At 39.2% G+C, this 27529-nt stretch overlaps 1 protein-coding gene across 1 annotated transcript; it reads left to right on the plus strand.

Moving 5' to 3' along the window:
- The first annotated feature begins 56 nt into the window (after positions 1–56).
- On the plus strand, positions 57–25363 carry MTERF3 (mitochondrial transcription termination factor 3). Its single transcript, XM_084751324.1, has 8 exons — positions 57–235; positions 2935–3276; positions 5042–5194; positions 9845–10034; positions 13446–13593; positions 13941–14012; positions 16565–16726; positions 25095–25363. Exons 2-8 carry the CDS (start codon positions 2955–2957, stop codon positions 25287–25289), a joined length of 1242 nt encoding a protein of 413 aa, XP_084607450.1. The 5' UTR covers positions 57–235; positions 2935–2954; the 3' UTR covers positions 25290–25363.
- The last annotated feature ends 2166 nt before the right edge of the window (positions 25364–27529 follow it).

The following is a 27529-nucleotide window of genomic DNA, read 5'->3' on the forward strand; positions in this document are numbered from 1 at the left end:
CGGCGTCCCCCTCCGCCGCCGCCGCCGATGGTCTCGCCCACTGGGAGAGCAGCCCACGCGGGCGCTGGCGCAGGGCAAGGCGCAGCGGCGAGTCGCGGGCCTGCTGGCGGCAGTTCCGGGTAGCCGTGTGTACTTAGCGGCACCACCGCGGAGCGGGAGAAGATAGGCGCGGCTTAGCGGGGTTAGGCCCTGGCCTTCCTACCCCAGCGGCGACCGGAGCCTCGCGGCTTGTTAGGTATCGGTGACCCGGAGAGGGGTTCGGGTCCAATCAGAGTCCCGGAACCTTGTGGTGGCCATGCTGCCGGGCTTGTTAATCAGAGCTGGACTGGGGCCGGGAGGGTGCCCGGCTTCCTGCGGAAGTTCTGTTAGAACAGAACATTAGCTTAAAGCATATTGGCTTTAAATGGCTTAGGGAGGGTGGCTGCGCTGCTGAGAGGCCCTTTATTACGAAGTGCGCCTTTCATTCCCGGAGCTCAGCATTAGATGTAGAGAGAGATCTTTAACCTGGAAAACCCTGTTTCCGCTCTTTTTTTCCCCCCCAGTTGCTAACGAAACGGTGCAGCGGAGAACTGGAGTACCCTAGGACGAATTTGAGAGATTTTTCTTCTTCTTCTTCTTCTTCTTCTTCTTTCGTTTTGCTAATGTGCACGCCGCAAGGCGTTATATACATGAGTGCAAAACTTTCCTCGTTTCTGAGTGCTGTGTTTGCCTGCACTGGTCTCCCACTCAACAAAGTGGAAATCTTCGCTGCTCCGGCTGTGCTGAAGAGCCCCTGGGTGGGTGGGTCCAAAGAGGGGGCGGAACTCGGCCTTTTTCTGCAGTTGTTCAGATGGCTTAGACAGTGAAGCAGTTATGTGAGGAAAGTGTACCGGCAAATAAGAGTGGAGGGTAAAAATTAGTCTTTAGCACTCAGCTCTTTGAATGCAAATGGAATTTAACAGTGAGTCTACTACATGTGGGGAAGGTATTACATTTGATTCTGGACAGACTCCAGAATGAAGTTGAGGTGCTGGGAGTTGGTTTCTACGAATCGTTTCATTGTACTCTACCTTTATTTTTTAAAAAAAAAAATACTTTGGAGCCGAGAGTGTAGCCCAGGTTAGACTATAGCTGCGAGCTTTCTCCAGCACAGCATACATAACAGCATTATGTGGAGAATGGTGTTTGAGCTTCCATCATCATGGGCTAGAATGACATGTCCAGTCTTGACATTGTCATCTACAGAGTTCACATCAGGAACCTGGCTGGCAAGATCCAACCCCTTTGAGGGGAAATGCCTTAAGAAAGCTGATTTTGTCTTGAGCCACATTGTTCATAGCTGGTCACTTTGTGCATTGGACGCCGCCTGGCTTTGCTGAACCTTAAAATTTGGTCTTGTCTAGATACCAAGAGTTAGTTTCCATTTTGATGTAACTACTTTGGAGACCAAAGGAAGTTTGAGGGGAAATTTGACAAGTCTGGAAGGTCCCTTCCTTTGAAAATTTAGCAAAAAATACTTATTCCACAAGGTTAATGCAAACATGTCTTCCTTAGGGTCACTTCAGAAAGGAAAGAGAGATTTGCTCTTGTATAACGTTTAGCAAGCATCCCCAGACTACAAAGCTCCAAGAGATTAGTCTCAAGAATTTGTTCCTATTCAAGCCATAAAACAAGCAGAATTCCATCTGTAGAGAAACAAAGTTCAAAGGCAAGAAAGAACTGACAGTTAATTAGTGTTTGGTCTGTCTAGTTGATAATACTCATGGCTAACATTTATTGAGCATTTGCCATTTATTTATTTGAGTCTCTCTCGCACTTGTAGCTCAGTCTAGCCTTGAATTTTGAGCAGTCCTGCCTCAGACTACTAATACTAAGTACTTGGGTTACAGGCATGACCTCCCTACTCCATGCTGTTTTATATGCATTATTTTAATTAATATTTAAATATTCCAGTCACATCTTTGTTTTTGCTCTTTTGGTTTTGGAGTTGGTTTGGTGTGTGTGTGTGTGTGTGTGTGTGTGTGTGTGTGTGTTTAATAGTCTTAATGCATTGCTCTTAACAATCTTAATACATTGCTTCTGCTTGCCTTGAACTTCCAATTCTGCATCTATATTATAGGAAGCATTCACTAACATGTCCAGCTATGCTCTGTGGTCCTTATTTTGATTCTTTTTCTTTGAAAGATGTTTCTCTTCCTCCTCCTCCTCCTCTTCTTCTTCTTCCTCCTCCTCCTCTTCATCCTCTTCTTTCTCTTCTCCTCCTCCTCCTCTTCCTCTTCCTCCTCCCCTTCCCCTTCCTTCTCCTCCTCTTCCTCCACCTCTTCCTCCTCTTCCTCCTCCTCCTCTCCTCCTTCTTTTCAGCAGAATTTTACCAAACCAGTTTGGTTCAAGTCTCTTTGGAAGAACTGGGTCTCAAAATCAGTCAGTAGTTTCACTGTTCTATTTAGCAATATGATGACTCACTTAAAACAGTGGGGGTTTTGTTGTTGTTTTGTTGCTGTTGTTGTTTACTTTGTGACTAATTTATATGCATTAAATGCATTTTAACAATCCATGCTATAATAATCTGCAATGTGTCTAGTAACTACATTTCACATTTCAAGAACATTTCATTGCATTACTGTTACAGTTTCTTTTAAAAAACTAGATTAACAATTTATTTGGTTCTGTTGTGATTTGAGCATTTACAAACATTTTTGGTTTAAAGTGATTTCTTGTTTTTAAGTTGTAAAGCATATCTTTTTTTTTTTCAATTCTGAAGTTACTGTGTTGGTCGGTTCCTGTTTTGGTTGTTTTACTTGTGGCTTTTTATATATAAGAAACATTAAACTACTCCAAACATACTTATTTAAATCCTTTATTTTGAGAGTTTTTTTTTTTCCTGTTTGAATATTGTTTCAAAGATTTGAGTAAGTTAATCTTTCTTCCTTTGATGGTTGTATTTTTCTCTTGTAGGTTAATTTAAGAAAAAAAAAATGGCCCTGTTAGCCCAACAGATACCCAGATGTTTCAACTTAATTAAATTGAGTAGCTTCATTAAAGCCACACAAATCACAAAACATTCTCCGAGACCAGGACAAACGTTGTTGAATGGCCTCTTGACTCCGGCTCTGTTGTCTTCTGACACTTGCTTTCTCTTGTGGGGAATTAAGACTTACAGGACTTCCTCCTCATGGAGTAGTTTCCAGTCCGCCCACCCACATAGGCACAAGAGTTCTGCCCAAAGCACTCTGCTTCCTTCAGTAAGTGAACAGCCAGAGAGAATACCAAGTCTTGAATCAGAGCTGCCTCCTGAAGGTAATTATGGACATTGAGAAAAGTCCCCTTTTCATGGAGAGTTTTGATTATGCTACATACTTAGACAATACTTACCCATTTCATATCCTATTTTATATAAGGCAAGAGAGGAAACAATGTCAGTTTTGTTCATTTTGTTTTATCATACTTTTTTGTTTGTTTGTTTGTTTGTTTGTTTGTTTTTAAGCAAATTCCTAGGTTAAGCCAGGTTGGGTGGCACACTCTCCCGCACTCTGGGAGTTCTTGAAGCCAGCCTGGTTTACAAAGTAAGTCCAGGACAGCCAAGGCTACACAGAGAAACCCTGTCTCAACAAAAACTATCTTTAAAAAAAGTTCCTAGATTAATTTATGTCATTATTTTATGCTAACTGTGTAAAACATTTTTTTGTAAATGTTTTATTTTATAGTTTCTTTAGAAAAGCATTTTTTGCCATTAAATTAGAACTATTCGAGTTTAATTGTTATTATATTTATATTTAGGGTATACAGTTTTGACATATATTTAATTGTATAATAATTACAAAATAGGAACAATTATGGTACTCCTCAGATTTCCTTTGAATTGCTTTATGCTAACCCTCGTCTTTCCATGCCTCTTGGTATAGAATACATTGTTATGCCATAAGTAGAATAATACTCCATTAGTAGAATGTGAGGCTAAAAGGGGACGCAGGGAAGAGAAGCTGGCTGTGAAGGAGAAATGAGAAAGGATAGTTAGTAGAGTAAAATAGTAAGAGATTGTAGCCTGGGTTCCTTCAAGTTACAATTTCAAATGTCTTCCGTACCAAATTATATTAAAACAACAGCAGAGAACTCTGTATCCAAGCAGATTGGCAAGGGATTGCAGGTGATAGGAACATAGAAATTCTCTTAAGAGAGTAATCTGGAGAGAGTGGCATTGGATCAAAATGGATAAAATCAGGATATCATAACTTTAAAATGTGGATTTACAGTATTTGAAACTCATAGTTTTGGCCAAGCTCACAAACTATGATAATCCCTGTCTCTCAATATGGTTGAAGAATCTTTAACGTTCTTACCTGTTTATGAAAAGTGAAAAGAAATAGTTTTGTGCCTTACCCAGACAAGGCGACTTGTACTTGTAATCCTATAATTTAGGAGGCTGAGGCAGGAGGTTGCTGGGTTGTGTTCACTGTCTCAAAAATGGATTGAATATCTTGAACCTTACCAAGAAGCTTCTTACCTTGGAGAAACAGTAGTTGGTCTCTCTGGGTCCTCATAGATCTTAGGATATCTGTGGAGCTTTGTGATGTGAGGGTCACCACTAATAGCCCATCCTGTCTTCAAATTTCCTGTAATCCTCTTATATCAGCCTGCTCACTGAAATGCTGGAGTTATAGATATGGACCATCACTCCTCTAGGCTTGGACTTCATAAGTATCTACTTCTGAAATAATCTCAATACGTAGCCAATGAAAAACACAGATTAGGGAAGATAGTATATTATGGAACTAGATTGTGGGTTGTTTTCTTTTTTAAGATATATTTTATTTTTAATTACGCATATGCACATGGGTGTGTGCATGTGAGTGCAGGTGCCCCTGGAGCTCACAAGATGGTACTGGAGGCCCTGGAGTTGGAGTTATAGGGTGGTAAATTTCCTGATAGGTTCTGAGATCCAAGCTACAAGAGCAGTACTTGACAGATTTATGCCATTTATGCAGTACCTTTGTAGAAACAATTTCCCCCATGTACATGACAATGGTAACTTGCTTCTCTCTTTTTTTCATGTCTCGCTGCCAAGAACTGGAGGACTTACCTCCATTGTCTCCGTTACAGCCAGTTTCAGAGGAAGTGGCTATTCAGATTGCTGCACACCCTCTGTTGCCCCTATCCTCCTTCACGCTTGGAGACTACGTAGATCATTCTGAGACTCTGCAACAGCTGGTAAAACTTGGTAAGTTTCTAGCCTACAAGTTAACCCTATCACATAATGTGTCAGCCTCTTGACTCATGGTGCACTGCTCTCTGTTTGCCATGTGGTCTCCTCACCTTCCTCCTAGAGCCCACTCTCCTCATCTGGATTACTCTCTCAGCCTGTACCATAACTTTCTTAATAAGCTGGCTAGGAGTATATCCTTGAATCCAGGTAATTAAAGCAGTCAGAGCCTTTTATTGTATATTTTCATTTGGTCCTGTCTATAATCTAGCCCCTTGGTTTAACCTGTCTTCTTGAGTCTGGTTTGGCACTGCTATTTGATCTTCTCAGTAATGGCCCTTGGGAGTTGAGAGGAATTGAATAGATAAGAGATTGAGGAATCCAAGTTCCCCACATACAGCCATGCATAGTTCCTCATTTTTAGCTTGTACCTCATCTTGGACCTCTTAATCCCTAGGAACTCCAATTTCTGAGCCTTTGAGCTTGTTGTTGTTGAAGGAGTGTGGAAGTATTGCCTTAGAGTTTCTGTTGCTGTGAAGAGACATGATGACCATGGAAACTCTTATAAAAGAAAATATTTACTTGGGGCTTGTGTACAGTTCAGAGGTTTAGTCCACTATCATCATGGCAGCATGCAGGCAGACATGGTTCTGGAGAGGAGCTGAGAGTTCTACATGTGGATGCTCAGGCAGCAGGAAGAGAGAGTCACCATCATCCTGGCTGGAACATTTGAAACCTCAAAGCCCTCCTTCAGTGGCACACTTCCTCCTACAAGGCCACACGTTTTAATAGTGGCACTTTCTGGGCTTATGGTGGCTATTTTCATTCAAACTACCAGAACTATTTCTTACCCAAAGTATTTGCAAGTCAGAGTGTTTGAGATCTGAGGCTTTTTTGTATTTTGGGGGAATATTTGCATAGACTTTAATTGATCAACCAACCTAAAAAATATAACTCAAAAACTTTCAGTTTTCACATACTCATGTCTTCCATTCAGATTCCTGTTTGTGGGCCTTTCAGTTTCCTCTTCCCCCTGACACATCTGTTTTTGTATATTAAATTTGTGGGAATATAGATAAGTTGTTTGTTTGTTTTTCACCAAGAAGCTCCCTTTTGTTTCCCATCTTGGAGAATCGTTTTCTTTTATCAGAAAAGGGAAAAGAATACCTGGCCAGAGACCCTTAGAGGTGGTTCTTGGTTTATTTTTTCTCCTTCCCTTCTTAACATCTATTCAGGCCCTTATCTTCCATATTCTATGTCTCTCATCTTTGCTCTTCTCCTGTAGGTACCCTTCGTAGTACTTACTTGCCACTAAACAACTACAGGCACCTCCTACCTTGAAAACCCTTCTGCGTGTATGAATTTATGAGAGATGGGGTGGGTGGAGGGAGAGGAAGAGAGGGAGAAGGAGAGAGAGAGCACAAACACATGTATGTATACATGTACACATGTGGAAAGCAAAAGACAATTGTCTTTTTTTTTTTTTTTTTTTGGCTGGTTGTTTTTGTTTTGTTTCAAGCTGGTTCTTTTCTTGGTCTGGACTTGCAGATAGAGTAAGCCGACTGGCAGTGAGCCTCAAGGATTTATCAGTCTCCACCTGTCCAGTGCTGGGATTACAATTACACACCACCACTACACCAGGGATAATTTTTAATGTGGCTCTGAGAATTCAAACTCAGGTCCTCAGGTTTACAAGGGAAGCTTTCTTTATACCTACCGAGTTATCTCTTGAGCTCCTTCCTATTCTTCAGCCATTTTAGCCGTGAAAAATCTTTGTAACATTAGTATTCTTTGTAAAATGTGAGTTAATTACACTGGTTAACTGCTAAAAATCTTTAAAACTTTGCAAGACCTTTGAGTTTTTCCTGCGTTCCTGCTCATCTTGTCAGCCTACTTTACCCCTTTGCTTGGACCAATAGCTGGAGAACTTATTTCAAGTTCAAGCAGCTTCTGAAATGTGTTTTCTGGCCCTACCATCCTAGTGACCCTTCTCTTCTGAGTTCCACTCTGCCTGTTTTTATGCTTTCACTAATGACAGTATATGGTAATGTTTCACTCCTGTTTGCAACCTAGTTACCCAAAGGTGTAAGAAAAGACCTATGTTCTCAAGAAACTTCATGCGAGGGTAGGAGTGTGATCCCTGCCTGTGGACGCAGAGGTAGTAAACTCTAGGCTAATCAGGGTTACAAATACCTATTTGAAAATAACCTATTTGGAAGATGAAAATGGAGGTCAAATGAGAAGTCAAATGAGATACACAAATAAAGGCTCTTTCAGAATGTAAGCATCTATCAGTTAATGAATGGTTAAGGGAAATGTGCTACACATACATAATGGGATACCAGTCAGCAGTAGCAGAGGAAGAACTCATGTCATTTCCAACAGGACTTGGAAGACATACATGTAAAGCCACATCTCATTAGTAGAAGCTGAATAAACCAAGCTCATGGAAGCAGAGTGAGAATGGTGTTGGGTAGGGGAGGTGACAATAGGGAGACGTTGGTAGAAGGGACAGAGTTTTCATTCTTAGTAAGTTTTGGAAATCTATGATGTACTGTGAGTATGTTTTAAATATTTTTTTAAATGTGGTAATGGTTTAATTGGCCTTGTTTAATCATTAAACAGCATAGATTTACCTAAAATATCTATTGAACCTCAGCATGTACACAGCCTAAAAGATATTCCATTGTAAGTTCAGAGATGAGAAATGACATCAGATCTCTGCTGCAAGCAGAAGAGTAAGTTACTTTTCCTTTCAGAACAGCTTTCCTGTCCTACAGAAGGTACTCAGGGTGATGAGGATCAACGTGGTCCTGACCTATAAATAATTTACAGTATACTTAGAGTTTGGGGATATGTTCCAGCCATTTTTTTCATATGAGCTAATAACTTGAATAGCATGTCTTAGAGGTAACTGTAAATGGCAGTAGCCTAGAGGGTCCATTGCTGCTTGCCATTGTTTTTGAGTTATAAAGTCTTGGTCCTCTTCTGCTTGTTTTCCTGCTTTCTCTGCATGTTCTAAGTCCCAGGAGGCTAGTCTTGTGTACAGGGATCCTATGCCAGCTGGCTTCAGGCAGCTTCAGCCAAGGTAGCATAAAGGCCAGAAGGACCAGGCCAGGTCATTCTTTTCCTGTTCTCACTCTTTCTTTGGGTCCTTTAATTGCTCACTCCGTAACAACAGCTTCTCTCATGCAGCTTCTCATCCCAGCTTCTTCTTGGCTCCAGAAAAGGGGAAAAGATTGGTCTACTTATCTCTAGTGCTAGACATTGCCTTTGTGTGTTCACTTAACTCTGCTCAGGCCACTGTATTACATTTCCTTACATTTGAGCTCTGCTTTCCAGACCCTGACTGATAACTAAATATATGTAACAATAATAGATTCAGTGCCAGTATCTGTTAGAGCGTATATTGCTTATTTTCTATCACAGGTTCTTTGCAGAAGTTTGTGGTCCACAGAAGGCAGTCAGGGGCTGGTTTTTCATTTTAATGGAATCCTGAGTGAGCTTTTGTGTTCTCCTAATGGGATTCTCTCTCACTGCTGCTAATAAGTAACGTTGCAGACCTCACAGCCTGCATATGACAGCCCATGCTGAGCAATGCCCTCCAACATGTATAAACTTACTTGGAGTCCGAGTCTTTTAGGTTACTCTTAAAGTTACGTTTCCCCATATATCACAGACTTTTAAAACTAGTTTTTACTTCATTTTTTAAAATATATTCATTAATTATACCTGTTTTATGTTATTTTTAAGTTACAGAAGAATTATATGTAGTTGATATAAATTCAGCTATTCCAAGAGTTACCCTTGCTCCCCAAGTGTAACCATTATTACGAGTTTTTCAGTAACTTTCCAAACCTTTCTCTTACAAAGCTAGTCATGGGCTTTTAAATTTTCTATTATTAATATCTGCTTATGTTTTTGTTTTCTGTGTTTAGGAAGGAACACATTTAGATTATTTATCAATCTAGAAATAAGACTCAAAAACCTTTTTTTTCTTTGTTTTTGTTTTGTTTTGTTTTGTTTCAGGACAGGGTTTCTCTGTGTAGCGTTGGCTGTCCTGAACTCACTTTGTAGACCAAGCTGACCTCAAACTCAAGTAATCTGCCTGCCTCTGCCTTCCTGAGTGCTGGATTATTGGCATGACCTACTGCACCCAGCTCACATATTATCTTTTCCTTATTGAATTAAAATGCCGTCACTAGTGTGTGGTAAATTGTTCATTCTGGGTCAGTTTCTGGTGGTCTTATGTATACTAAGAAAACACTCTACCACTGAACTACCTCTGGCCTTTTTTTGCTTTATTTTCTTTTTGTATTTTAAAATGGTTTTTTCAAGTTTCACCACTGACTGTGTGCTCACTGTGTAACCCAGACAGCCCTCCTAACTCAACCTTCCAAGTAACTGTCAATGTTGATTTAGTAACTTTGTCTTTGGGGAAAATTTAAGCATCAATGTTTTTGTTTTCCTCTCTCCATTGACCTTTTACATAAATACTATAATTGACTTTAATTTATTTCTGCAACCAGTTTCATTTAAAAAATACCTTATGTTTCCATTTGCCTATTTAATTTCTCTCTTAAATAGATTACTCATCAGTAATTTTTCCTCTATGAAATTAATGGCTGAATATGAAATCTTCATACCAGTTCTTTTCATTTGTTATAGGAGTGGATTTGTCTAAGATAGAAAAACATCCAGATGTAGCCAATCTCCTTCTAAGGCTGGATTTTGAAAAAGACATTAGGCAAATACTCCTATTTCTTAAAGATGTGGGTTTAGAAGATAACCAGCTGGGATCATTTCTGACAAAAAACTGTGCTATTTTCTCTGAAGATCTTGAAAATCTTAAGACCAGGTAAAGTTTGAAATGATTCCCACATAATCTAGGAAATAAGTTGTGGAAGAAGAGCAGTCTATTCAAGGATCTACTGAATGAGTATAAATAATACTTTTAGTTATGAACTTCTGATGGTTTTGTCAACCATCAATTATTATTTTCACTTTACTGATGAGTTTGTATTGAAATATTTCCCTTCATAAACTGTAAATTTTTCTCTAAAGTTTCTATTAATAAATAATTGAATTATCTAAGAGTATACTTACAAGTTAAGCAAGTTGTGAAAAACATTAATGTTTTATTTTTCTTATTCCTGTTTAGAAACAGTGTCTCACTTATATCATCTTGACTGGCCATGAATTCATAGCCCTCTGCCTTTGGCCTTTTAAGTGCTATACCACTATGCCAAGTATATTAATTTTTGTTGGCAGACATTTAGCATTCTTTGAGAAAATTATTCACTACTACTACTAAAGAAATGTTTAATAATAATAATAATAATAATAATAATAATAATAATAATAATAATAAACTTAATATGCTTTCCCATAAATTCAAATTCTTTTTGTAGTAATTCTGGTTCTCTAAAGAATAAAAATCACAGCCTTTTAATACATATTTATTAGAGCGAATTACAGGCTGTGATCCGGCTAGTCCATCAATGGCTGTCTTGTGACCAAAAGGCCAAGAATGCTCTAGTTGTTTGGTCCATGAAGTTGGAACTTTCAGCAGACCAGCCTACTGCTGGAGTCTTGGAGAATTCCTGGATAATGGTGGTGTTCATTATATATTGGAATCCCAAAGAAGATGGTACCAATACCATGGAAAGAATGCCAAAACAACAGGATAAATGAGCTTGTCATCTAGAGTAAGGGCAACAGCAAAAACCGGCAGCTTCCTTCTCCCAGGTTTCTTTATATGGGCTGCTACTAGAAGGTGTGGCCCAGATTGAAGGTGGGTCTTTACCCCCTCAAATAACTCCCTTACAGGTACACTCAGCATCTTGGGATTAGTTGATTCCAGGTATATTCAAATTGACAACCAAGATTAGGCATCACACCCTTTCTTTAATTAGAAGATTTATAAATATCTTTGCACCTTAGTCATCAGTTAAGCAGTTAACAGTCTGTGACGACATTTATTGTAAGATGATGGTGGTGTGTTAGACATTAGGACTACCACCCAGAGCAAGACAGGACCCTCTTATGTTAGCACTGACTTCACTACTTGTCTTCCCTGTATTCTTTACTGTATTCTCAGACATGCTGAGTGGAAGCACTATTCTGTTTAGCTTTTTTACCCAGTTCACAACTATCACTCATAACCTTTGGCATCCACCTCCTGCGAATAACCAAGACCTCTCAGTTTTACCTTGACTATGTCTCATATCAGTTGGACATTTCTCTTAATCTCTACTTGCCTCTAGGCATGACAAGATCACAACACCTCTTGTTTCCTAGTAACAGTCCCTCTAGACCAGTGCTTCTCAACCTTCTTAATGCCTCCCATTAGTTCAGTTCCTCATGTTTTGGTAACCCCCAATCATGAAATTATTTCATTGCAACTTCATAACTACAATTTTGCTAGTTATGAATCATAAAATAAATATATAATATGCAGATTATGTGATATGTGTAACCTCTGTTAAAGGGTCATATGGCCCTCCCACAAAGGGGTCGTGACTCACAGGTTGAGAACCACTGTTCTAGACTATTCTCCACACTGACATTAAACAATTGGCTTGGCAATCCCTTGAACTAATAGTAAATTAATGTCATTTCTGCTAAGGAGGAGAAAATATAATCTGCATTTCTTACATTGAGCATCTTACATAGTTAAGGTGCTGGACCAGATACCAGACTTAGCTGACTGATGCTCTCTCCTCATGGGACTTACAGACTCCTGTAATACAAACTATTATGGCACAGGCAAAGAGTGATTGTAAAAATTTCATATGCTGCATCGTGGCTCAGGGTATAGATTCCTTCACCGTTTAAAAGTCAGCGAGCCTCATTCCTCAAGATTTATTCCTGGAAAGCATGAATGCCAGGCAGTGGCAATCACTTGAGAGGTTTTGCCATAATTACATGAGGCATAGGAGATTTGAGTAATGTACCCAGGATTACACACAAAATGTAGTATAAGTGACAAAGCTACAATTCCAGTGGCGTTGGCCAAACTCCAGAGTCCTGACTGCTTCCTATACCTAGTGAAATAAACCGTATGTTAAGGAAGCAAGGTTTCTAGCTCAAGTTACCACATGCTCTTAACAGCTAGAGAAATGTTTGTGTCTTTGTAGATACTTCATCTCTATAGATGCAAAAGGATATATGGTAAATAATATTTCTATAGACTAGGGAAAGATATAATTAATTAAACATGAATTTTGGCTTGGCTTGATATAGCAGCTTATTTTCTACAATATCCATAATAGGACCAATTTTATGTACTTATTTTATTTTCAATGAAAATAGCTTAGTGTGTAAAATTGAGTCCTTTCTAGAATTTCCACAGAATAAACTGCATATAGATTATAGACATGGCAATGCATGGTTATAATCTCAGCACTTAGGAAACGGACCAGAAAATGAAAAGGTCAAGGTTAGACTGGGCTAGGTCATAAAATCATGTCTCAAAACCAAAATTCCTGGCCAGCAATAGATAACTCAGTGGGTAAAATGCTTGTCATCCAAGTGTGAGGACCAGAGTATGGATCCCCAGAACCCACATAAAGCCAGGTGCCATGGCACCTATCTGTAATCTCAAAGGCTTTTGGCAATATGGGTGGCAGAGAGTAGAATCTCCTGGAGCTCAGACCATAGCTAACCTGGCTTATGAGGCTGTGAACAGTGCGAAAGCATCTCAAAACAAGATGGAAGGCTAGGACTGACCCTGAGATGGTCCTCTAACTTGTACCTGTACACCAAGGCGTAGTCATGTTTCCCTCCCCCATCATACTTATATAACAATTGTTTGACTTGAAGATATATTTAGAAGTATAGTAGAATTGTTTTCTGATTTAAAGTAAATGGAAACTGGTGAAAATTTGTTAAGTTCTTCTCTGGCAAATATGTACATATATTAGCTATTACAGAGTATTTTTATTGATCTTTCTTATGAGGGAGACATAGGATCCTTTTTTTTTTAATGCTACTTTAGCACTGAGTGATCTCAAGTCTGATATATACATGTATATGCATATATCTATGTAAAAGTAATAATTGAGAAGAGATGGGGTGAACATAGGAGGGCTGGGGGGGTTATGTAAGTACAGAACTCCTGTATGTACCTAAGTCTCAAAGCAAACTTTTTAGATGTGATTTCCAAAACTAGCATAATATCAATAAATACTTGTAAATGTGTATATTTTGCTTTATTTCTCTAGGAAATGTTTATCATGCATATGTGTGTTTTTTATTATTTCTCCAGAGTAGCTTATCTACAATCAAAGAATTTCAGTAAGACAGATATTACACGGATGGTCAAAAATTCACCATTTCTGTTGAACTTTTCTGTGGAACGACTAGATAACAGACTGGGATTTTTTCAGAAAGAACTTGAACTGAGTGTGAAGAAGGTAAAAAAAAAAAACAGTGTGAAGAAATGCATTCCTTCTTTTAGTAACCTATAAATAACATGTTTCTAAGTGCCTGGCCTACACTGATCCTATAAATACATCATACTTTGTGTAAAAAAAAAAAAAAATGTGTTAGCCTGAGGAGGCTCCATCAATTGCTTCCTTAAATTTTGTTTCCATATTTGATTTTTCATCAAAAAGTGTTGATATATATTTCCAATCTTCCTGTTGTTTATTTGATTGGGTCATATTTTAAATTTTAGATTGGCATTCCTTGTAATGCTTTAGTTTTCCAATAAGTTAAATGTACACATATAATGATGAAAATTATTATGTTTCAACTATAGACTAGAGATCTTGTTGTTCGTCTTCCAAGGCTACTAACGGGAAGTCTGGAGCCTGTGAAAGAAAATATGAAGGTAACATAAGTTTTTTTTTTCTTTTTGTCTTTTCTTTCTTTTTTTTGTTTTTTGTTTTTTTAAAAGAATAAATACTGTTCTTGTCATCAGGAAAAAAACAAAACAAAATAGATTTTTAACAAGTAATTTTTAAAAGTCAGAAACGGCAGTTTATTTTATCCAGTGTTTTTGCACAGTCTACCCAGTCCATCACCTGCAGACATTAGGACCCAGGATCCTGAAACAGCAAGGTTTAAGTGGGACCTGGAAACTGGTTTCTCATTGCCTAGTGTGGCAGGCAATGTCTGTGCTTCCTGGCCTGTGGTCCGTTCTGTGAAAACATTTTTGACAATCGGGAATCTGTTAGGGGAATGTTGGAGGCTGATTCAAAAAAGCTTTTGGGAAGAGGGTAGCAGCCAGAACGTCATTCTGTTTGTCACCTGAGCCGTGTGTCAGATTCACTTCTCTACAGGAAATGCCATGAACACTACTATCTTTCCTCTAAGAGTATGACACCAGTAGCAGCTCAGTAGTTTGCACAGAGCTGCAATAGGAGTGGAAGTTGTTAGGTCAAGCCTGTTCTCTGAGGTGCTGAAGTGTTTGATGCTCAGTCATTCAGGTGTTGTTATTAACCTCCCACCTAGGCGCTGTCCTGAGGAGAGAGCCCTTATTCTCATGGCCCCTAGCATCTAATGGGTTATAGTTAGAAGTAATGAGAAAAATGGCTTCGTAGGGGGAGGATCAGACAGTATGAAAGACCACGGATTGGACCTGTGTTATTTGGATGTTTTATTTCATTTCTATCCCAAATTTGGGCGATAAGTTTTCCGTTACAACTATGTTACTTCTCTTGGGAATAGAAGCTCAAAGAATACCTAGAAAATCTTTCTTTCTTTCTTTCTTTTTTTTTTTTTCCGCTTAAGTTACCATATAAAGTCATGGTTTCCTATATATGTGTTATTTTACTTTGTTCTTGCTCTCCTCGACTGCCCTCCCCAATTCCTTGCTCCCCTCCTACTGGTTTTCTAGTTCCCCCACATAGCTCTCCTTCTGCCTGCATGTTAACATGAGATTCCTTGCTCTTTTTTCAGTTCCTTCCCGCTTTTAAGATTTCTTCCACCCCTTCGCACTTCCCTTTCTACTACTTTCATGACCTGTATGCATACACATCCACACTGATATACACACATTTATATCTGGAGTCTGTATTTATGTCTGGAGTCTGTATGTGAGAGAAATCATGTGGTATTTGAATTATTATTATTATTATTATTATTATTATTATTATTATTATTGCTTATTTCACTTAACATAGTGATCTCTAGTACCACTCATTTCTCCATTAATGTCATTTTCCTTCACAGATGAAGTTATCTGTTGTATATATGGACTATATTTTCTTTACCCTTTGCATCTGGTTATAGACATCTTGACTGAGTCTGTGTTTCATCTATTATGATCGCTGCAACAATAAAAATGGATTAGCAAGTATCTGTACACCCAAGAATAGTAAAGCTAGGTCCTATGATGATTCTGGTTTCGCTTGTTCTCAGCACTACACAGTGTATTGCCTCACTTCGATATGCAGCCCATGAGCTGGGCAGGTTCTCTGACCCTCCCACGACTTCCCAGCTAATAATCTGTGTGATTACTACTTTTCAACTAGGCCTAAATCCCAATTTCAGTTGAACTGTGGGAAGCCACAGCGTTGAGATCTGCATAGACACAGCAGGAAATGTGGGGCACACCACTGGAGCTTCAGCTTTCAGGTTTCACAGCAGTGAATGGTAGATGGGTCCTCCAAAGGCCAATTGCTCCTGGCAACTAAGGATACGGTTATTTTTCCTTATACATTTCACCATGTAGGCCTCCTGTCACCTGGATTTGTCACCTGCCTTCTCCTCACTGAGGTTATTGCGGTTGGGTTCAAGCTCACTGTCTCATGGTTGTTACCTAATTTCAAGCCTCCACTGTAGCTCAGTTTCAAACAACTTACTTGGCACAGAGACTCTGCATACCAAAGTGCGGATGGGACAAAGTTAGATTCCTGTCCAGTACTTGCCCAAGAATCACTGTCTCACCAAAACCAGCAGTGGGTTTTGAAGAATGAATAGATGAGTCTTCAGGATCGGAGTCCACCTGCCCTGATGGTTGTTAACTTCCGAAGGTCTTCCTCTCAGTCTCTGATCAAGTCTGGTTTTTCTTATTGTGACTCTTCTCCTCCTGGAGATCACATGGGGCTTCTAGTCCAGCATCTTGTCTGGAAGTCCAGCACTGATTGGCCTGTGCTAGTCCATACAGGCCTCCTTTCTTCATATGATGTTCCATCTCATGTTTCTTTTTCTGTGAGCCTCATGACAGTCAATGTAGAGAAGATTTTGCTCGGGTAAGGGGTCTGAAATTTAGGTTACTCCAGCCAGTATGAGCCATAATCCTTTGAAGGGCACTGGTATACATGCCTCCAAATTTTAAAAGGTCATTATTTTAAATTTTGGAAGAGTCAATTTGTCCTCCAGCATAGTACCAGAAGGCCATTTCTACTCATGATTCCTATGAAATGTACTTTCTTTTAGGTTTATCGCCTTGAACTTGGTTTTAAACATAATGAAATTCAACATATGGTCACCAGAGTCCCAAAGATGCTTACTGCAAACAAAAGGAAACTAGTGGAGAGTTTTGATTATGTACACAACGTGATGAATATTCCCCACCACATCATTGTCAAGTTCCCACAGGTAACACATTTCCCAGCAGTCTCAGACTGCTGTCCTTGCCCTGTACTTAGGCAGCTGGGTGTGGCGCTGTGTATTTGTAGACGGTTCCCAGCTACAGAGCTGCTGAGGGGACTCAATGATTAGTTTCTGCCCTGATAGCTTTTATCTACTCCTATCTTTACCTTTTGAGAATAGGAGAAACTTCACAGTCTCTTGGGTTTTTCTCCATTAAATTTGAAAGTACTGTTTCCTTTATTCATGGTATAGAGATATGAAAAGATCATGACCTTGGCACAACTGTCAGAACTAGATTGTCTTTAGTCCAATTCCTTCACGTAGAGTGATATTTATTTGCTCATCATACTTTGAGTAGCCCTTAATATAGGAAGCTGCTACCACATTATAATAAAATATAGGGGCCTAGAATTGTGACTTTAGCTAATGGAATAATTGTAAATAATATTCAACAAGAAGGCAGTGACAGTTTGTTGTCCCCTAAGTCATTAGATAATAACAGTGGTTTATATGAGAATCTGACCTTTTCCTACTCAGAGAGATCTAGTCATTCACTATAGAATGGGCCTTCTGTCCTGGATTAGCATGTGTGTAAACACTAAGATTACAGAACTCAATCATATGTGACTTTTAATCTAGTGTGGGAAACAGATTTAAAATAACCTTACATGGTAGTAGACTCTTCTGTTTTGCTTTGTTTTTTGTTTTTACTAGACAGGGTTTCTCTGTGTGTAGCCTTGGCTGTCCAGGATTTGCTTTGTAGATCAAGCTGGCCTCAAAACCAGAGGTCTGCCTGCCTCTGCCTCCCATAACGCTGGGATTACAGGTGTGCGCCACTGGGCCCCAAGGTAGTAAAATCAAAATCAGTGAGTCTCTCTCCCCTCCCCCTCTTTCTCTCCCCCGACCCCTTTCTCTTGTTTACTCATTTTACACCCTGATTGTAGTCCCATCCCTCCTCTCCTCCCAGTCCCACCCTCCCTTTCTCTCCCTGTTTCCTCCTCCCCTATTCCTCAGAAAAGGGGAGCCCCTACTTCCCATCCATCCTAGCTCATCAAATCACATCAGAAATAAGTGTGTCCTCTTTCACTATGTCCTTGCAAGGCAGTCCCACCATAGGGGGGTAATCAAAAAGCTGGCATCAGAGTCCATCTCCTATATAACCCCTGTTCCCATTATTTGGGGACCCACATGAAGTCTGAGCTACCCATCTGCTACATCTGTGTTGGAGGCCTAGGTCCAGTCCATGTATGGATCTTGGTTGGTGCTTCAGTCTCAGCAAACCACTCTAGGCACTGGTTAGCTGGCTCTGATGGTCTGCCTCTGCAGCTCCTGTCACCTCCAGGTCCTTTTTTCCTTCTCTCAACTTTTCCACAATACTCCTCTGTACTGCCCAATTTTTTGCTGTGGGTCTCAGCATCTGTTTCGATCAGCTGCTGCCGTGGAGGCTCTCAGAGGACAACTCTACTAGGCAAGTATTTGCAGAGTATCAGTAATAGTGTCAGAGGTAGGCTCCCTCCCATGAGATGGGTCTTGTGTTGGGTCACAGTGATTGGACATTCCCTCAATTTCTGTTCTATCTGTTCTGTATTTATTCCTGCTCTATATTGTAGGCAGGGTAAACTTTGAATCGAAATTTTTGTGGTGGGTTGCTGTTCCCCTCCCTCCACTAGGAGTCTTTTCTAGTTCGGTGAGTCCTTTTCTGTTTCTCTGGCTAGTAGAAGTCTCTGCAAAAGTCTCCTCCATATCCTTCCAGGAGCCTACCATGACTTAGATCTTCAGCTTGTCACAGAGATGCCCCTGCCCACAGTTTCTCTTTTCTCTGCAGATCTTCTAGCTTCCCATCCCTGTTCTCCCAAGGTCTGATCACCCTCTTATCTCTCTGTGCTCTCTATCCTTTCTTGTTCCCTCTCTTCAACCACTACCTTTTCTATTCTGTTTCCCATTATAAGTGAGATTTAATCATCCTCCCTTGGATCATCCTTGTTACTTATCTTCTTCGGGTCTATGCATTAGAGTATGTTAATCCTGTACTGTATGGCTAAAATCCACCAATAAATGAGTACATACCATGTGTGTCTTTCTGGGACTGAGTTACCTCACTCAGGATGATCTTTTCTAATTCCATCGATTTGCCTGCAAATTTTATGATTTCTTTATTTTCAGTATCTGAGTAATAACCCACTGTTTAAATCTCCTACAGTTTCTTTATCCATTCTTTGGTTGAGAGATATCTGGGTTGTTTCCAGCATCTAGCTATTATGAATAAAGCTGCTATGAACATAGCTGAGCAAATGTCCTTGTTGTATGGTGGGGCATCTTTTAGATATATACCCAGTAGTGGTATAACTGGGTCTTGAAATAGATCAGTTCCCAATTTCCTGAGATAGCACCAGATTGATTTCCAAAGTGGTTGTACAGTTTTCACTCCCACCAGCAATGGAGGAGTGTTCCCCTTTCTTCACATCCTCACCAGCATATGCTGTCACATGAGTTTTTTATCTTAGCCTTTCTGGGGTAAGATGGAATCTCAGACTTGTTTATTTCCCCAATGAGTAAGGACATTGAGGCTCTCTTTGAGTGCTTCTTGGCCATTAGAGATTCCTCTGTTGAGAATTTTCTTTTTAGTTCTATACCACATTTTCAGTTGTGTTATTTTATTTGTGTTTAATATCTTGATTCCTTCATATATTTTAGATATTAGTCCTTTGTCCAATGTAGGATTGGTGAAGATCTTTTCCCAATCTGTGGACTGCTATTTTGTTCTTTTGACAGTGTATTTTGCCTTACAGAAGCTTTTCAGTTTTAAGAGGTTCTATTTAGTAAGTGTTGGTCTTTGGGTCTGTGCTGTTGGTATTCTATTCAGGAAATTGTCTCTTGTGCCAGTGAGATCAAGGTTCTTCTCCACGTTGTCTTCTAATAAATATAGTGCATATCGTGTTATGTTGAGGTCTTTGATCCACTTGGATTTGAGTTTTGTGGATGGTAATGAATATGGATCTATTTGCATTTTTCTACATGTAGACATCCAGTTAGACCAGCACCATTTTTTGAAGATACTGTCTTTTTTTCTATTGTATGATCTTGGCTCCTTTGTCAAACAAGTATCCCTAGGTGTAGGAGTTTATTTCTGGGTCTTCAATTAGATTCCATTGATCCACCATTCTATTTCTATGCCAGGACCATGCAGTTTTTATTACTATTGCTCTATAGAACAGCTTGAAGTCAGGGATGGAGAAATCTCCAATAGATGCTTTATTGTACAGGATTGTTTTAGCTATTCTGGGTTTTTTGCTTTTCATATGAAGTTTAGAATTGTTCTTTCACGGTCTGTAAAAAAAAAAAAAATTGTGTTGGTATTTTGATGGTGGTTACATTGAATCTGCAGTTAGCTTTTGGTGAGATGGCCATTTTTGCTACCTCAGTCCTACCAATCCATGAGCATCGGAGACTTTCTATTTTCTGTTATCTTCTTCAGTTTCTTTCCTCAGAGACTTTTAAGTTTTTGTCATATAGGTCCTTGACTTGTTTGGTTAGAGTTACACCAAAGTACCTTTTATTATTTGTGGCTATTGTGAAGGGTATGATTTCTCTAATTTCTTTGTGTATAAGAGGGCTACTGTTTTGGGGTGTTTTGTTTGTTTGTTTGTTTAATCTTGTATCCAGCCACTTTGCTAAAGGTGTTTATCAGCTGCAGGAGTTCTCTGGTGGAATGTTTGGGTTGCTTATGTGTACTATCATATTGTCAGTGAATAGTGATAGTTTGGCTTCTTCCTTTCTGCTTTGTATCACCTTGATCGCTTTTAGATGTCTTACAGCTCTAGCTAGAACTTCTAGTACTTTATTGAAGAGATACAGAAAGTGATCAGCTGTGTCTTGTCCCTGATTTTAGTGGGATTGCTTTGAGTTTCTCTCCATTTAATTTTATGTTGGCTATTGGCTTGCTGTATATAGCCTTTATTATATTTAGGTCTGGACCTTATATCCCTGATCTATCCAAGACATTTATCATGAATGGGTGTTGGATTTTGTCAAAGGCTTTTTCTGCATCTAATGTGATGCTCATGTGATTTTTTTTTCTTTCAGTTTGTTTATTTGGTGGATTACATTGATGGATTTCTTTATTTGTTGAACCATTCCTGCTTCCCTGGAATGAAGCCAACTTCATGAAGTCATGGTGGATGATGAATTTGATGTGTTCCTAGATTCAAGTTGCATTTTATTATTTTTGCATCAATGCTCATGAGTGAAATTGTTCTGAAATTATCTTTCTTTGTTGAGACTTTGTGTAGTTTAAGTATCAGGGTGACTGTAGCCTCATAGAATGGATTTGTTTCTATTTTGTGGAATAATTTGAGGAATATTGGGACTAGGTATATCCTTTGAAAGTCTGGTAGAATTCTGTGCTAAAACCATCTGGCTCTGAGCTTTTTTCATTTGGAGACTTGATGACTGCTTCAATTTCTTTAGGGGTTATAGGAATGTTTGAGCTGTTTACCTGATCTTGATGTAACTTTGTTAGGTGAAATGTATCAAGGAATTCGTCTATTTCCTTTAGGTTTTCCAATTTGGTGAAATATAGACTTTTGAAGTAAGACCTAGATTTCCTTAGTATCTGTTGTTATATCTGCTTTTTCATTTCTGATTTTGTTAATTTGGGTACTCTCCCTCTGCCTTTTAGTTACTTTGGCTTAGGCTTCATCAATCGTGTTGATTTTCTCAAAGAACCAGCTCTTGGTTTCCTTGATTCTGTAGACAGTTCTCTTTCTTTCTAATTTATTGATTTCAGGCCCGAGTTAGCTTATTTCCTGCAATCTACTTCTTTTGAGTGTGGTTGCTTCTTTTTTTTTTTTTTTCTAAAGCTTTCAGGTGAGATGTTAGGTTGCTAGTATGGGACCACTCCCGATTCTTTATGAAGGCTTTTAGTGCTATGAACTTTCCTCTTCCTAATGCTGTCATGGTGTCCCATAAGTTTGGGTATGTTGTGCCTTCATTTTCATTGAATATTAGAAAGTCTTTACTTTATTTATGTCTTCCCTGACCCAGTGGTCATTGAGCAGGGAGTTGTTCAGTTTCCATGTGTGTAGGCTTTTTGTTATTTCTGTTGTTGTTGAAACTTAATCCATGGTTGTCTAATAAGTAACAATTGGTTAATTCAGTTTTCTTGTATTAATTGAGGCTTGCTTTGTGACCAACTATATGATTGATTTTGGTGGAAGTTCCATGTGGTGCTGAGAAGAAAGTATATTTTTCTGTGTTTGGGTGGAATGTTCTGTAGACATTGATTAAGTCCATTTGATTCATGACCGCTAACAGAGGTTTCATTATTTCTCTATGTAGTTTTTGTCTCAATGATCTGTTCATTGGTGAGTATGGGGTGTTGACATCTCCCACTATTAATGTGTGGGGATCTATGTGCGATTTATGCTTTAATAATATTTCTTTTATAAATGTGGCTGCCTTTGTGTTTGGGGAATAGATATTCAGTATTGAGATGTCTTCTTGGTGGAATTTTCCTTTGATGAGGATGAAATGTTCTTACCCATCTATTGATAAATTTGATTGAAATTCTATTTTATTAGATATTAGGATGGCAAGTCCAGTCTGTTTCTTGGGTCCATTTGCTTGGAAAGCTTTTTTCCATGCTTTTACTCTGAGGTAACAACTATCTTTGTTGCTGGGGTGTATTTCTGTCGTTTTGGGGTTTTTGTTTGTTTGTTTGGTTGGTTAGCTTTTCAAGACAAGGTTTCTCTGTGTAGCCTTGCCTGTCCTGAACTCCTTTTGTAGACCAAGCTTTCCTCAAACTCACAGAGATCCACTTGTCTCTGCCTCCTCAGTGCTGGCATTAAAAGTGTGTGCCACTATGCCCAGTGTGGTGTATTTCTTGTATGCAGCAGAATGTTGGCTCCTGTTTGCACATCCATTCTGTTACCCGTGTCTTTTTATTGGAGATTTGAGTCCATTGATGTTGATAGATATTAATGGCCAATAATTATTAGTTCCTTTTATTGTGGTGTTTGTAATGATAATGTGTTTATATGCTTCTCTTCTTTTTGGTTTTGCTGTGGTGCAAATTATCTATATCCTGTGTTTTCTTGTGTGTAGTTGACCTGGTTGGGTTGGAGTTTTCCTTCTAATAACTTCTGAAGGACTGGGTTGGTGCATAGATACTGTTTGAATTTGGTTTTGCTTTTGTTTTTTCTTGGTATGTCTTGTTTTTGTCCCTCTAAGGTGACTGAATGCTTTGCTGGGTATAATAGTCTGGGCTGTCATTTGTTGTCTCTTAGTGTCTGTATAACATCTGCCCAGGCCCTTCTGTATTTCATAGTCTCTGCAGAGGAGTCAGATGTGATTCGACTAGGTCTGCCTTTATAAGTTACTTGGCTTTTTTCCCTTGTCGCTTCTAATATTTTTGCTGTTGTTGTTCTGCAGATTTGGTATTATGTGGTCCCCTTCTATCTGGGAAATATGGAAGTCGGTGTTTTGGAGTCAGCTGCCAAGTTACTCACCAGATCTGTAGTCTTTGACCTTCTGCCACTTGGATATCGTGGGAGGCTCTGGGCAGGCAGGTGACTTCTGGGGGTTGGAGGTGCCAGCCAGGCAGTAGGTAATGGTAGTGGAATCTTAACCAAAGGGCTCATGGGGCAACTAATTCAGTATAAGGAGAAGAGAATAATAATAAAATAATAACAGCTATTAAGTGCTTACTGCTTTGTGTGTATGGATTCTTGCATTTTTCCTTCCAACAACTATCCCTATTTGACAAAAGAAGAAAACAGAGACAGAGTGAGATTATTGTCCAGCACTGGCCCAGTAATAACTGTCTCACCAAAACCAGCAGTGGGGTTTTGAAGACTGAATAGGCGAGTCTTCAGGATAGGAGTCCACCTGCCCTGATGGTTGTTAACTTCCGAAGGTCTTCCTCTCAGTCTCTGCATCAAGTCTGGTTTTTCTTATTGTGACTCTTCTCCTCCTGGAGGTCACGTGGGGCTTCTAGTCCAGCGTCTTGTCTGGAAGTCCAGCACTGATTGGCCTGTGCTAGTCCATACAGGCCTTCTTTCTCCATATGTTATTCCAACTCATGTCTCTTTTTCTGTGGGCCTCATGACAGAGGCCCCAATATAGAGAGACAAAGTGTTTTGTTGCAAAGGCACACCAATGTCACACCAGTTAGCAACATATACTTTTCTTTGGTCACTGTTTTCAAAGAAAGTTAGTTTTCAATGGTTGTTTTACTTGGTCTTTCCATGTACAGTTAACACTTTGTATCTACTGGGCACGATGCATAGAAATATTTGTCCTATATAGTGACCCACAGTGTCTGAAATACAGCCAAGAGAAATGCTTGAGTCTGTCTTGTCAGGAGTCTCAGGTCTCCGAGCTGCAGGCTGCCCCTCCAGTGTGGGCCCTGCCTCCTGTTGCCCTCCCTCGCCTCTGCAACAGTAGGCTGTAGGCACTTGGCTAGCTCATGATTTCTTAAATGGCTGTGATCTACTTAGTCTTTGGGGATTTTGACATGAAAACACATGCTTTTCCCTATTCATCCCCAAGAGGTAAGCCTCATTTTATGTTGGATCTCAATGGGTAATGGAATTAGAAAATCACAACAGAGACTTTTCAGAGTTTCACAGATGAAATCATTTTTGCTGATACCTCTTAGTCTCTAATGTTGGTTCTCAAACTTAGTAGATAATTTAGATTCTAAAAGCTTGTCAAAACAAATTTCTTGGCCTCATCTGCAAGTTGCAAATGAGGTGTGTTTTTTAATCATAATTTACCTTCTTCATTTTCTTCAAAGATGGCCTCTTGCTCTGTAGCCCAGGATTTCTGCTCAATAGCTCAGGTTGCCTTTGGAAGTCCCTATGTGGCCCAGGCTGGCTCTAAACTTAATATTCTAGCTTCATCCTACCAAGTTCTAGGATTGCAGTGGGCATCTCCTAATTTCTTATTAATAATACCAGTGTGCTGGGACTCAAACTCACAGCCTCTCATATCCTAAATATCTTACAACAAGCTATACCATCAGCCTGTTCTGTACTATAACTTTTCAACAGAAACTATAGACTTTTTAAAAATACTTTTTGTTTGTTTCTTTTTCTAGACAAGGTCTCTCCTAGACTCGGAGACTTGGCTGTCATAGACTTGAATTGTACAACAGGCTGGCCTAAAACTAAAAGAGATCTACCTGCCTCTGCCTCCTCAGTGCTGGGGTTACAGGTGGGCATCATCTCACCCATGTGAAACTATAGAATTTAATCCTGTAAAATTAATCAGATTTCAGTGTCACTACCGTACTAAACCAACTTATTAACATAGGGAACCAAATAAATTTGTTAGTATTTCAGCCTTTTATTGTAAATTCCTTTTTGTTTCCTAGGTATTTAATACAAGAGTATTTAAAATTAAAGAAAGACACCTGTTTCTTGCATACTTGGGAAAAGCACAGTATGATCCAGTGAAACCTAATTATGTCTCTTTGGACAAGTTTGTGTCTATTCCTGATGAAGTGTTCTGCAAAGAGATTGCCAAAGCTTCAGTAAGCGATTTTGAGAAATTCTTAAAAACTCTTTAGTTTTTGATGAATGTTTAAATATATTCTTTTAAAGTAAATGCATATATGAATAAATCAATGTGTTTTTAAGATAATTGCCTCAGGTCTCAATATTAAAAAATATTTTTTTCATAATTCTCATTTTTTTTAGTAATTTTTTCGATTTGGTTGGCTTTTGGATTTACAATTTATTATAGTAGAATTTTATCACTTTTCCCCTTACGTTTGCTCCTTCCAGCTCTTCCCAGGGACACTTTCTCCCATCCCTACCATACCCTACCTCAAGTTGATAGCCTCTTTTTATAACTATTAGTAGTTAAGTGAGTACATATATATACATGTGTGTGTATGTATGTATGTGTGTATGGATGTATACATATATGTATATATGTGCATGCACAGATACACAAATGGAGTCTACTGAGTCTTTGTTGCTTGTATGTATTTGGTTTCAGGGCTCACCACTCTTTACCAACTGTCTTAGTCACTTTTCTGTTGCTGTGAAGAGATACCATGACCAAGGCAACTCTTATAAAACAAAGTGTTTAACTGGGGACTTGTTTACAGTTTCAGAGGTGAATCCATATCATCATGGCAGAAAGCATGGCTACATGCAGGCACATACAGTACTGGAAAAGTAGCTGAGAGTTCTACATCTTGATCTGTAGGCAGAGAGGAAGAGACTGGACCTAGTATGGGCTTTTGAAACCTCAAAGCCCACCCCAAATGGCAGACTTTCTCCAACAAGTCCATACTGCCTAACCCTTCTCAAATATTGACACTCCCCAGTGACTAAGCATTCAGATACATGAGCCTGTAGATACCAGGCCATTTTTACTCAAACAACCATACCAATATGGAGGTTCTTCCCAGGGAGAGGCTAATCCTTCTGCTGGAAGTCTACAAGAAGCTGTGAGGTAGATGTTTCCATTGGAGCTGAGCTCCTCACAATCCATTGATCTCTGCATTTTATCCACTTGTGGTTTTCTGTGATAGTCTCCATTTACTGTAAAGAGGCTTCTTTGATGAGGGGTAGGTATAAGGATAAAATTTAGAATGTAGTTAAGTAATTATGCTGTTCTAGTAAAATGGCATTAGTAGATGCTGAGTAAGTATTTAGATACAGTTAAAAATTATATTACTGTATTGGGAAAATGACAATAGTAGGTTCTCTAGTTTCTGTAACCTCTCCAACTACAGGTAATAGGCAAGTTTACAGTAGCAGGCATGAACCTCCTCCTATTGAGCAGGTCAATTAAATCCAATTAGAAAACTATTTGTTACTCCCCCAAGATATCCTCACTATTGCACACTTGTGGATATCTTGCTGTGCTCATCATTTTTGTGGTCTGTAGGTTTTATAGCTGGATAGGGCTATTGATTACCTTTCTCCCTTGACAGGTCTCATAGCACCTTCCAATATGTTAAGGACTAACTAGCACTTATGGAGGAGGCTTTCAAGTCAGTTTCAGCTCCATTTCTGTAAGTCCTACGTCCAAAGTATGTGGTGCGTTCGAGAATAGGCTATTTCAAGTTCTGGGAGGTAGCACAGAACAACAGCAATAGCCTTTGTTTGACTCTTACGACTAATACTTGAAGGGAGATTTAATATGCCTGGCATTAAATATTTTTTTTGCAATGTATGGCTTTTGAAAGCACTATTGTCCCATATGGCATTACTCCTTTTAAGAAAGCTTATAAAATGTTTCCCTGTGCCTTTTCAAACAACCTTGAGTGCAATCTTTCCATGCCCCTTGCTCTTTCTCGTCCCTCCCCAGTTGAAGCCCCGTTTTCCCATTCCATGCAAGTCAGTCCGGCTGTCCTTGTCTAGAGCTTCTTGCTTGATTCCCCTCTAAAACCCCTTTCTATATTCCTTGGTTCCGCTTTCACTCCAGGCTTATACTCATTTCTATAGATTCAAAGCTAGGATCCACAAATAACAGAGAACAGAATCTGTCTTCTGGGTCAGGGTCACCTCAATTACTATATTATTTTCCAGTTCCAACTACGTTCCCACAAATTGTATGATTTCATTTTGCTTTACAGCTGAATATAATTTCATTATTATGTACATTTTCATTATCAATTGAAGGACATTGACATTGTTTCCATTTTCTAGCATGTAAATAGAGGCAGTAGAACAGGAGTAAGCAAGTCTCCATAGTAGAATATGGAAGAGAAGAGAGAGAGAGAGAGAGAGAGAGAGAGAGAGAGAGAGAGAGAGAGAGAGAGAGAGAGAGAGAGAGAATATGAATATGCAG

Source organism: Acomys minous (genome assembly GCF_964271855.1).
Source record: "Acomys minous genome assembly, chromosome: 12".
NCBI classification, from domain to species: Eukaryota; Metazoa; Chordata; class Mammalia; order Rodentia; family Muridae; genus Acomys; species Acomys minous.